The sequence below is a fragment of the Podarcis filfolensis genome, assembly GCF_964270895.1.
Source record: "Podarcis filfolensis genome assembly, chromosome: 5".
In the NCBI taxonomy this organism is placed as follows: Eukaryota; Metazoa; Chordata; class Lepidosauria; order Squamata; family Lacertidae; genus Podarcis; species Podarcis filfolensis.
Window position 1 is genome coordinate 38,918,714 of NC_139608.1, and position 12,478 is coordinate 38,931,191.

At 45.4% G+C, this 12,478-nt stretch overlaps 1 protein-coding gene across 1 annotated transcript; it reads left to right on the top strand.

Annotated features, from left to right (window-relative positions):
• The first annotated feature begins 1,856 nt into the window (after positions 1–1,856).
• ILKAP (ILK associated serine/threonine phosphatase) lies at positions 1,857–11,970 on the top strand. Its single transcript, XM_083616356.1, has 12 exons — positions 1,857–2,071; positions 2,742–2,807; positions 3,965–4,021; positions 4,496–4,615; positions 5,769–5,895; positions 6,834–6,940; positions 7,934–8,027; positions 8,789–8,876; positions 9,754–9,875; positions 10,501–10,620; positions 10,768–10,849; positions 11,675–11,970. The coding sequence occupies exons 1-12, from the start codon at positions 1,900–1,902 to the stop codon at positions 11,813–11,815; spliced, it is 1,296 nt and encodes a 431-aa protein (XP_083472482.1). The 5' UTR covers positions 1,857–1,899; the 3' UTR covers positions 11,816–11,970.
• Positions 11,971–12,478: the final 508 nt, after the last annotated feature.

Below are 12,478 nucleotides of genomic sequence, written 5' to 3' on the forward strand. Positions count from 1 at the left end.
AAAGCACGTCAAACTGCAAGTAGATAAATAGGTACTGCTCCGGCGGGAAGGTAAACGGTGTTTCCATGCGCTGCTCTGGTTTGCCAGAAGCAGCTTAGTCATGATGGCCACATGACCCGGAAGCTGTACGCCGGCTCCCTCGGCCAGTAAAGCGAGATGAGCGCCGCAACCCCAGAGTCGGCTACGACTGGACCTAATGGTCCCTTTACCTTTACTAACTTTAAAACTGGCACTTAACATTAATGTGGTCTCTCCTAGTTCCTGGCTATGTACTATGTGACCCAATGTGGGTCAGAGCAAGCCTGGAAGATGTAGGATGACAGGGAGATGAAAGAAAGGAAAGACCGCTAACTAGGGCAAAAGGAGAACAGAAAGCATGGGGGTTATCAGAGCAGTTGTGGCCTGATGAATACTTACCTCTTTCAACATGCTTTTTAAGTTGAGATCTTTCAGAGTCTGCATCTGTGTTGGAATTGTTTTAAATATGTTACTGTTTTGTTGCTTGTTGTTTGCCACCCTGGGCTCCTTTGGAAGGAAGGGCAGGAAATAAATTTAATAATAAATAAATAAAAGCACATGCTCTACCACTGAGCCTATGGACCACTTTGTCAATATTAAATACCCCTCCAACCCAACATCACAGGACACCATTCCTTGCAGCCTATGGCACCTCTGGATAAGCTGAAAGACATAACGAGCAAATATTTTTTCTAACCATAATTCACTTAATGTAGGGTAGGTGGAGAGTTGCAAAAGAGGACAGGGCTCTGTTAGAGTAGACCAAAGATCCGTCTTATTCAGAATTCTTTTCTGACAGTGGCCAACTAGGTGATACAAGAGCTACTTCAATTCCCTCTTCTACACAACTACTAAAGGTGCAGTAGCAATGTCTTATTTTGCCTCTACCTGCCCGGCTAGAGCAAGGATGGGCAAAAGGTAGATCGGAATCAACTGACCGATCTCTGTGGGAGAGAATTCCAGTTCATCAGCAAAGATTTTGAGTCTCGATCGGTCAGAACCAAAATGGGCTTCCCCCCTTCTCAGTTAGGTTGCTGAGATTCCCGTTTACTCCGCATCCTGTGCTCCTCCACCATTAGGGGCCTTGTCTACACTTCTCTTTGCCTTGTCCTGTGCTTAGAAAGCACACTTTCCCACTTGCCTCGTGCTTTTTAGGCACTGATCCATAGCTGTCAACGTTTCCCTTTTTTAAAGGGAAATTCCCTTATTCCGAATAGGATTGCTCGCAAGAAAAGGGAAAAGTTGACAGCTATGCTCTGATCCCAGCGGCTATGCCTTTGCTGCCACCCCGCCAAAAAAACATAACACTCGCTTTTTATCGTTAAATCAAGTCTCATATCATCCACACTTCCTCTTGCCCTGCAGCACGCTCAGGCATCATCTAGTGGCAGCTTCATATTGTTACAAAGAAGTAACCAAGCCATCCCTGCGGCGGGGGGAGGAGTTGTTTCAAAGCACACCTGTGGAGCATCATTAATTTGACCTACACGGCCGTGTCTCTCTTAGAAAGCTAACATGAGGGGCAAGATCCCCCGCCCCGCAGAACCCTCGTCCTCTTGGTGCCCCGTCAATATTTTTCCGCCTCCCGCTATTGCAAAAAGCATCTCACTGCCGGGAAGCAAAGTAGCAGAACGCGGCGCGTCATCAGAGCGTTCGAAAGAAAAACTGGCGGGCCCGCCCCTAAGGATGATTGGCAGGCGCCAACTCCTCCTTGATCCCTGAGCCATAGGAATAACGGAGCCTGACTTACAACCTTCTAGTCCCGCCCTCCAGAGCGGCTGGCCTATGAAAAGGCCCGCGTTTCTTTTGGTTGTTTTTTGGCGAGGGTGCTTTAGCCACGCCCCTCTAAAGGAGCGATTAGCCGAGGGAGGCGAGCAGCCAATGAGAGCTCCGCCTCACGGCGGTGATTGGCATCCAGGTGGGCCTTTGCGAGTGGAGGAGGAAGAGGAGGTCGCCGCGGCTCGGGCCGGCCGCCGCCGAGTGCGAGGCTGGATGGATCTGTTCGGGGACCTTCCCGAGGCGGCCCCTTCGGCAGCTGTGGAGGCGGTGGCAGGTAAGCGCCCCGGGCGCCCTTCGGGGCCTGGACTCCGCCGTCCGGTTTGGGGGGAAAGGAGCCTTCGGCTGTCGGCCTCAGTCCCCGGGAGCCGCAGGAGCCGGGCTGGACCTTAGCCGCCCGCCTTCCCTTCCCGGAGCCTTGAATTCGCCTCATTTCTTGGCGGGGAAGGGAAGGCGCCGCCTGCACTCGGGGCCACCTGCGCAGCCATGGTCCCTTCGAAGAGCGGCCAAGGCCCCAGGTGGGTGCAGGCACGGGCTGTGCTGTTTTTTTCATGCCCAGGATTAGCCCCGCTTTGCTAAGCACGGTGCAGCACGCATGCGCGTGTGAACTCGTACACGGATGCACGCGTCGCGTATTGACACCGGGATGCGCGCACGCGCGTCCTTTCCTTGGGTGAAAGCCCTAGCGCGCACTCACACATACACACGCATGGGTAACGGCTTCCGAGGTACTGTAGGTATTGCTGCTGCTGCTTCCGTGACTTTCCAGTACTGTATTGTTTTGACTGTTAGCTGCTAGGAAGGGAGGAGGAGCAACTGATTCTGCCCCCAGGAGATTTACACTTTGAATGATTATTTTTTTAAAAAGAAAGAAAGAAGTCGTCAATCTGTCCCTTGTAGTCACATGTTCTCTAATTGATGTCTGTTGTTGTTGCTCTTTTTTTCAGGGAAAGAAGGGCAGAAAGGAATTTTGCTTTTTGATGAACTTCCGTCAGTCAGCAGCACTGACTTTGGTATGATTCTTGTATACATCATGTCTTTTGCTGACTAGCATGGTCATCTCCTTTTTCTCCTTTTGTTTTGTTCGTTAGGCCCTTATGTAGTGATGTGCCCTCCTTATGCCTCAGGGGAAGACTAGCAGGCACTCTTAATCCTCTTCATGTATGTAACTTGCTTTGAGAAAAGCAGGACACCATTGCTCCTTGATTAACGTTTTTCTTTATGGCAGTTCATTAAGCCATATGTACTCTTTGTCCCAGCCCCAACTTACTACATTTACGTCGAAACTCCATCACAAAGTGGGCCTTTACTCCTGGGCAAGAAGTTGTGTTTATTATTTATTAATGTGCATTCATTACTTGCTATGTAAAATGTCTCCAAGTGACTTTCAGTTGTAAAAAAAAACATACAAATACATAGGTTAAAACATAAAAAAGAATAAACAGCTATTTACTCAAAAGTGCTCATCCTGCAATATTATAGAAAAAAACAAATCCTACCCTGGCTCACTAAAAGCTTGAACACCACAACACACTAGGGCAGGGCCTTTGATCCTCCAGATGTTGCTGAACTACATCTTCTGTGAGCCCCAGACAGATGGTGGGCATTTTAGTTCAGTAATGCCTGGAGGCTAAAAGTTTCCCAAAATGTGGGTAGGGTATCATCATATATGGTCCCCACTAAGAACCAAATGCCTGAGTAAACAGGAACATTTTTGACTGGCACTTAAAAGTGAATAATGATGGATATAGTTGCTGCTTCTGGCTGGGGGAGTTCTCTGACTCAAGGTGCCTGTAGGATTGGGAAGATGCTGTGCTAATGTCCCAACTGTGATTTACCCCTTGTCTGAATCCTGTCTCTTTGTTTAGCATGGGCGCCATTCCTGTAGCACAGGGCCTTGGCCATCCAAGCCTGCATTTGTAATGTGTAGCTACATGCCTAAGTTTACTTTTGTTCTTCAGCTTGCTACACAAGCAGCATTTCTACATCGCACTCAGGTTTAATGGTAGAGTGATTACAGAGACATTGCTGATAATACAAAGGCTGGTTGCTGTAGAACAGACATTTTAGCTAGGCAGTGCTGTTTTATAGATTGTGTGTTCTTTATGAAACTGAGAAATCTGTTTGCTCTGGGACCTGGATTCTGGACACATGTTTCCTTGTGTTTTAGGAACTGGAGGCTCTTTGCTTTTTGACGACCTCCCACCTGCCAGCAGCGGAAACTCAGGTGAGCAGTAGTCTCAAGATTTCTGTTTTGCTGTTGATTGCACTGCTGTAATAGGATCACACCTGAGAATGAAACATGCTTGAGTGCTTCAGAAGTTGGTTAACTGAAGGGCTTCATCAAATGGTCACAGGTGAACATTTTCAGGCTCAAAAGTAGTGGTTTGAAGGAGGTGGAGTGTTCCCTCCACACCACACCCTCTTTGTCTCTTCAGCTCTTGTTGTTCACTTCCCAGCTGGCAACTGTTTTGGTACCATCTTTTATTGCTTTTGATACTAGAGCTTCCTCTAGCTAGGATTATATAAAGGAGAAATCAAGGGTAGTGTAGCCAGTGTTACAGCATAATTACAGCATAATTTGGCCCATCTCATCTGGCTGCATAATCCCAGCCAGTCAGGGATTGTGTACTCTGTCACAGTATCACTTGAGTAAATGACTTGGATAAATAAAATAACTGACCAACATTTTGTTCCTCAGCCTCACATCCTGCAGAGCAAGTTTCTCTTCCCGTGAGCCATGGGAAGGGAGAGAAGAGGAAATCCGCAGAGGGAGAGAAGAATGGGAGTGAAGAACTTGTGGAAAAGAAAGTTTGTAAAGGTTTTCAGACACTCTGAAGCCACATATTTTCTATTCTACCGCTGCCTTAAATTAGGGCAAAAGTGAGATTGTTTCCTGTTGTGATCATTTTTAGGAATGAGCAGGGGAGGAGTATAAGATGCTCATGAGCAAATGTCTCACCTCTGCAGTTTCCTGCTTTTAAGGGTATTCTTGTTTCCTTGCAGACACTGTTGTGTCTGTATTATATCGGTAAGCCATGTTTCCTCCAAGGAGTGAAGGACAATGTATGTGTCTGTTACCCCCTCTTCTCCTCAGAACAACTTTGTGAGAGAGGCTGGTGGTGGTAGCTTTTTCATGACAATTCTGGGTTGCTTTTCAGGCAGCTGAGTCCTCAATGTGGCTCACAATAACAAGGTGCTGTGCACAATTCAAAACAAGAATTGCCTAATAAGATGAACGAGGATCTGAAGACAGGCCTGTGTCCATGTCTCTTTATCCACTGCCACGAAAGCTTTTTTTCTTGGTGCTCTTTGCAACATGGCCTAACTGCTGCCATGCCATACAGCCTCCATCTGTTTCCTCATCTGCCTCGGGTAGGAGGCTTCTTAGATTATCCAAGCTAACCTAGAGTGTAGAAGCAAAAACATCTTTCGATCTCCCAACTGAATTGTAATGTGGCAACAGTGGCATGACGTGAGTCACATCTGCTTCTGTTCACATCAACTGCATTTGTAGAAATCCCAGAAGTGTACCATGTTGACGTATTCTCTGGTGCACCTGATCAAGCTATAGCTGTTCAGTCTAGTGCTGTGGCTAACACAGTAATGCCACAAGGTTTAAAAATTAAGAATATTCAGAGGGTTCTAACCCCAGTTGAACAGCTTTTTCGTATTAGAATGTATTCTGCCAGCAGATTCTTTATGAATGTGAATACAACTTGGGAATGCTCCTACATTGCCTTGAATGGGGCTTTCAGTCTTTTGTTTTATTGGCATTGCTAGTGTACTCTTAATTGGTGTGTTCTATTCTATAATGTTGCTGTCCAGTAGTCTAGTTAAAGCTTTACATGTAGTTTGTTACCAAGAGGTTTTCAGAATGATACTGTCTTAAGCAAAATGGCCACTTAATGGGATGTTGTGCAAAAGGGAGCTCAAGGATTGAATCCTGTGTGTATCTTTTGCTTTCTTTTTAGATTCTGCAGGTATCCTTGGTCTGAAGGGCTACGTGGCAGAGAGGAAAGGAGAGCGAGAAGAGATGCAGGATGCCCATGTCATTCTGAATGATATCACAGAAGAGTGCAGCCCCCTCCCCTCTCAGATGTGAGTATTATATTTACATATGAGCATATTGACTTGTGTGTGTGTGTGTGTGTGTGTCTGTCCTAGTCCTACTTTGTGCTGTGGATAGCCTGTTTTGCCATATGTGGACAATAATTTTAAAGTTGCTTTCCAGTTGATTTGGTGTCTGGAAATAGTGTTTTCCTTTTTGAAATGTGTTATGCTAGCAATGGTTATTAGACATAATATCTATATAATAAATTAGCTCTGGTGTTGGAGATGACATGCCTTTGAGTGTCACACTGGCATAAGAGTGCTGTTGCACTTAGGCCTTTTTTCTGGGCTCCTAGAAAGCATTTGGTTGGCCATTGTGGGCACAGAATGCTAGACTAAATGGGCAGTTGGTATGACTCGGTGCGATTCTTCTGTTCCTATTGAACACACACATTCACACCTCAATGCACCTTTCCTTGCAGGTGTAATTCTGGGAGATACAGCAGAAAATTGGGCCCAAGTTATCCTAAAAGAGCACGTCAGATATATGCTTTCCATCCTTTTTATTCTGTATTCTTCTAAAGAGGCAAGATCTCAAATTGTGTAACTGTTCTACCAGTGGCATTGGAAAACCTAGGATCTGGGTCCTTGTTGATACTGGGGGCTGCTTCACACATTGACAAATTCATAATTTAAAGAGAAATGTGAAACCTGTACGTAGGCAATCCATGTCGGGAATGAGGACCCTGTTGCTCTCCACATGTTCATGGACTTCAACTCCGGTAATCCCTGACCATTGGCCATGCTGGCTGGGGCTGATGTTGGGAGTCGAACAGCGTCTGTTAAACACAAGATTGCCTATCCTTGTGGTACATGGATGAGGGAAGGTTGTGCTTTTTGCAGATCCGCTAGTGATGCAAGTTCAGCACATTGTCAGTTTCTTGGCCACTTTCAGAGAGTGGGGTCAATCTTGTCTTCCTTTACAGTACCCGTGTCTCATACTTTGCTGTCTTTGATGGCCACGGAGGAGTTCGAGCTTCAAAGTATGCAGCACAGAACCTGCATCAAAACCTGATCAGAAAATTCCCTAAAGGTAAAATTGGGGGTTGGGGAGTGCAGCATGTGTGCAGTATCATTCTCTGGGGTTTCCTGCTTCCTGAGCGCTAGTTTTAAAGCAGTGTAGCTGCTGCTGCTGCTGCTGCTGCTGCTGCTGCTGCTGCTGCACATTAGTGAGGCTTGCTCAGAAGAAACTAACTATGTGCTTGTTTGGGTGCCCAGTGCCCAGTAATTTTATAAGCTGCACTGGCACCCAGTCTGTCTCTGAACCCAATTAAAACTCCTGGTTTCAATTATTTGTTTTCCTTAAAATTGTATCCTGCCTTTATTCCACCTTGAAAGCCAAGCTGGCACACATGTGACTGCAGGGTGGCCTCTCACTCAGGCATTGGACAGACCCAGGCCTGCTGAGCTTCAACACAATGTCCCTTCACACCGTAGTCCTGGGGTCCTGCTTAAGCTCTAAACAAATTGGAGCCAGGCTATCTGAAGGAGTGCCTTCTCTAATATATATTTAACCAAACTATGACGTTGCCTTCAGAAGTCCTATTCTGCAGTCCTGTCCTGTGCCAAGTGAAGGATGGTGGGTGGCCTCTAGGGAGACAGCCTTCCTTGCAGCGATACCCCAGTTGCAAAATGCCCTTCCTGAACGGTTAATCTGAATTGCAGATTTTCATTTATTTCATAAAATTTATACACCGCTTGATTGTAAAGAAAAAACCAATAACAACCATCAGAGCAGTTTACAAAAGGATAAAACCACAAAATCGGGGGGGGGGGGAATCAATATCTTAAAACATACAATAAGTTAAAATACTAAAACAGATTAAAGTTCACACCAGCATTTCTAAGCATCTGGGTAGGCTTGGCCAAACAGGAATGTTGTTAGCAGACACTGGAAATAAGTATTTTAGTCATAATATGTTCTGTAAGCAACATTTCAGGTAATCCTGAGCAGGAATTTTGATTTGTCTAGCACAGAATATGTTTTGAGGGAAGTAGCTAATCACTTCTTTCGTGTTCATAACAGGAGATGTGCCCAGTGTTGAGAAAACAATAAGAAGATGCCTTCTGGACACCTTCAAATACACAGATGAGGAGTTTCTCAAGCAGGCTTCCAGCCAGTAAGTGTAAACTTTCCAAGCATATAGGCCAGGCAGATGTTTTGGGACTACAATTCCCATCATCCCTGACCACTGGTCTTGTTAGCTAGGGCTCATGGGAGTTCTAGGCCAAAAACATCTGGAGGGCCGAGTTTGCCTATGCCTGATATAGGCATTGTGTTAAGCGTATTTGGGACTGTATCACTTCAGAAAAGATGTTTCCCCTTGTCAGATGTTCCCTACAGATGAGAAAGAAAGTTGCCAAGTAGCGTTAAAACAAAGCCACCTTCATAACGCCCCCCCCCCCGCCTTTTTTGCAGAGCCAGTGTGGTATAGTGGTTAAAGTGTCAGACTAGGACCTGGGATCAGATCCTCACACACTTCCACTCACCTAAAGCCAGTCACTGTCTCTCAGCCAAACCTACCTCACAGGATTAATTGAGGCAGTGAGAACCATTTATGCCACCTTGAGCACGTTGGCAAAAAAAAGTGGGCTATAAATGCAATAAATAGTAATAATTTGATAACTATTTTTCCATTGCAGGAGTCTCTGTGGGTGGGTGTATACATACTCAATTGTACACTCCTCCATGTGAACTCAACCATTTCAAAATGCAAGGGGGGGCTATAGCACAGGTGTGTTCTTAAACTGGTGAGTGGTCCATTAATTCCCCCTCTTTTTTGCATTGGGCTATCAGTCTCTATATTTGTGCAGCATGACTCTTGGAACAATTTGGAACTTGCTTGAACTCACTTTTGTTTCCCCTTTCTTGTACTTACAGGAAGCCTGCCTGGAAGGATGGCTCCACAGCAACCTGTGTGCTGGTGATTGATAATACTTTGTATATTGCCAACCTTGGAGACAGCAGGGTAAGCAGCGCTAGAAGTTGTGGGTCCAGTTTTAATACATTTTTCTTGTTACTGAGTGAGGCTAATCTTTTCAGTTCCACCAAAAGATGCTATAGCACCACCAAATTTATTGTTGGGAGGAAACGTGGTTTGGAGCAGCTCTGTGATCCCTTGGATTTTCTTGATGAACTCTAGATGGCGTTACAGACTCAGTGGTGGTGTCTTCCATCAATTTTTAAGATGTTCTCAGCTCAAGCCAATTTCAGGCTCTGGCCATTTTGTGTTTGAAATTTGTTGTTAGCCACCCTGAGCCCCGTTTTCTGAACCAGGAAGGGCGGGGTATAAATAAAAATAAATTATTATTATTATTATTATTATTATTATTATTATTATGGCTGGAGGCATGCAATAGAGTGACACTACTTAGAAATTGGGACGTGGGTGGCACTGTGGGTTAAACCACAGAGCCTAGGACTTGCCAATCAGAAGGTCAGCAGTTCGAATCCCCGCGACGGGGTAAGCTCCCGTTGCTCGGTCCCTGCTCCTGCCAACCTAGCAGTTCAAAAGCACGACAAAGTGCAAGTAGATAAATAGGTACTGCTCCGGCGGGAAGGTAAACGGCATTTCCGTGCACTGCTCTGGTTTGCCAGAAGCGGCTTAGTCATGCTGGCCACATGACCTGGAAGCTGTACTCCGGCTCCCTCGGCCAATAAAGCGAGATGAGTGCCGCAACCCCAGAGTCTGTCACGACTGGACCTAATGGTCAGGGGTCCCTTTACCTTTACCTTTACTTAGAAATTGTTTAAGGGTTTGCTTAATGGAAAGTTATCCTATATTGCCCCAAGCAGAGACTTGCAATCCTTGCTACTTGCTCATGAGGGTTCTTCTGTCAGTGCAGGCGCTTCTGTGTCGCTACAATGAAGAAAGTCAGAAACATACAGCCTTAAGTCTCAGTAAAGAACATAACCCAACTCAATACGACGAGCGGATGAGGATCCAAAAGGCTGGAGGGAATGTCAGGTAACAGGTTTCTCTTCTCTTCCTCCAATAGCCCTTCAGCAACATTTGGGGTTTTTAGCTGCAATCGCCCCCTCCGGCTGCCCAATGTAAATGCTCATTTGAACCGTGGAAAATTCTTATTAACTGTTAGCTGTAGACTAAATTTCTCAGAAAAAGTCCTGCAATGGCACATGGGAATTTGCCATACTGAACAAGTTCAACCAAATTTTAAGTGAATGCATAACTAGGGCAGGTGTTCAGATCATATTAACAAATTAACATTCAAGTGCCAATTTGGGATCAAAACATATTGCTTTCTCTTGAGTTCTATAATTATATGGTAAAGTTGCAAAAGGAATTGTGTAGACTACTTGTGAAGCATCTAGCTAGAGTCTGTAGTAAACTGGACTCACCTTGGTCCCAAATACTTCTAGCTCAGAAGTGGGGAACCCTTGGCCCTCCAGGTGCTGTTGGAATATCTCTCCCATCTTCTCTGAACGTTGGCAATGCTGTGTGGGACTGCCGGGAGTTGAGCTCGCAACAACACCGCAGGGCCACAGGTTCCGCATCCCTGTTCTAGCCTGACAGCTTTGGGGATTAAACCCAGTGGCATGCTGAAATAGGCTCTCTCTCCCCACTTTTGTAGGGAAGGACGTGTCTTGGGTGTCCTGGAAGTCTCTCGCTCCATTGGGGATGGGCAGTACAAGCGCTTTGGGGTCATCTCTGTGCCAGATGTCAAGCGCTGCCAGCTTACACACAACGACAGGTAAAACCTGACACAAGTACACAAATGCAGAGAATGCAAGTGGGCTGTCTTTAGAATAAACCGTTAAATCACTCCTTGTGTTCTGTTTTGTTTCTAGGTCCTAATCCCCCCACCCCCCATAAAACTTATCACTTATTGCTCTTCCAGGTTTATCCTCTTGGCTTGTGATGGTCTCTTCAAAGTCTTCTCACCAGATGAAGCTGTGAACTTCATTATGTCTTGTTTGGAGGTAAGGGGAAGATAGGCTTGAGTGAGAAGAGACAGGGCTGCTTGTTAGGAAAGGAATATGGAAGAGGAACTCACTCTTGTTCCTTGGCTGGCATGTAAGACATCCACTTGATGGGTTGCGTGCCCTGATTCAACCAAGCAGGGACCGTGTAAACTTTAATATATGTCTAGTTGCTGTTTCAGGTGGGAAGGGGGCAGAAGAGAGATGGTCCCTCTGTCCCCATAGCAGCAGGTGGCGGGGGGCTTGTGGCGAGTTTAAAAACACACCAAAGCATTCCTTTCAGATGACAGTGCAGGTAGCTAATTGCAAGACTGAGTAGAGGCCCTTTTCTGAGTGTTTTTGTTTAAATGAGATGAGGTTGTTCGCTGTGAAGGAAAGAGCCCCTTCACTGGTGACTTCCCAGCCATGGAATGCCTTCCCCGCAGAAAAACTCCATTGGCGTCTATGTTGTGGCCTTTTCAGAGCCAGCTGAAGACATTTATACACCCCCCCCCCCAGCTTTCTAGTTCTAAAGCCATATTTTTAGTGCTTAATAGATACTTGGCACTACTGTATCCTTGGCTGCTGATTTTACTTTTATTACAATACTTTTTTAAAAAAGGGTTTCTAACTTTATGCCCATTTTTGTACTTTATAGTGTACCAGGGGTTGTGGGTGTTGAAACAAGTCCCTATACTTCCCAGATATTTTTTTGTGAACGAATGATATACAAACATTGTAAATAATTAGAAGTTACTCTGGGAATGAGACATGGGCACTGAAGTGCTCTCAGCAAATGAAGTGAAAAGAAACTGCCCCGCATTTGTGTATTCTGCTTCCCCACAGGACAAAACGATTCCCACGAGAGATGCCAAATCAGCTGCTGATGCTCGGTATGAAGCAGCCTGTAACAGGCTGGCCAACAAGGCTGTGCAGCGAGGCTCTGCAGATAACGTCACAGTTGTGGTGGTCCGGATTGAGCAGTGATGCCGAGAATAGGTGCAAGTGAGGTCCTTAGCAGCATGCAGTGGATTTAATGGAACAAGTTAGTGTGCCTGTGAGTGTGTATGTGTGTATGTAGGGTTTCGGTTGTGTTTCCTCCCCGAATGCTCTTATTTGTAAATAAAAGGGTTTTTTTCTAACTGTTCAAGTTGGTTCATTGTTTCATAGAATCACAGTTGGATGGAATGGGGCTGTCTAATCTAACTTCTTAGATAAAATAGTGTACAGTTGATGCTCATAGTGCTTGACTTGCACAAGGCACCTTGTTTTTTGTATTCCAGCACCTTAAGGACAAAATACATGCATTTTGTGCTGGTTACGTAGAGGAAGGAAATGATGTATTGAGCTTCATGAGTTAAAAGATGCTCCAGATTTCAAAACAGTTCAGTACAGCTTGAGAGAACTAACTATGCATTCGTAGTTGCCTTTCAGGAATTTCCCTTTCAGGCAGTTGTAATAATCCATCTGGAGTTTTAAAAAGCAGCTGTAAATTTTGCATGGAAATTGCTAAAAGAGGATGACGCAGGAAAGTTTTTGGGGTGTGATCTCACACCAAAACCCACTGGATTGCTCTCTGCACCTCTTTAGAGGGGATACTCTTGCTGTTGGCAAAAGGTAGGTATCAAAAGCTAAACTTAAAAAGATGGT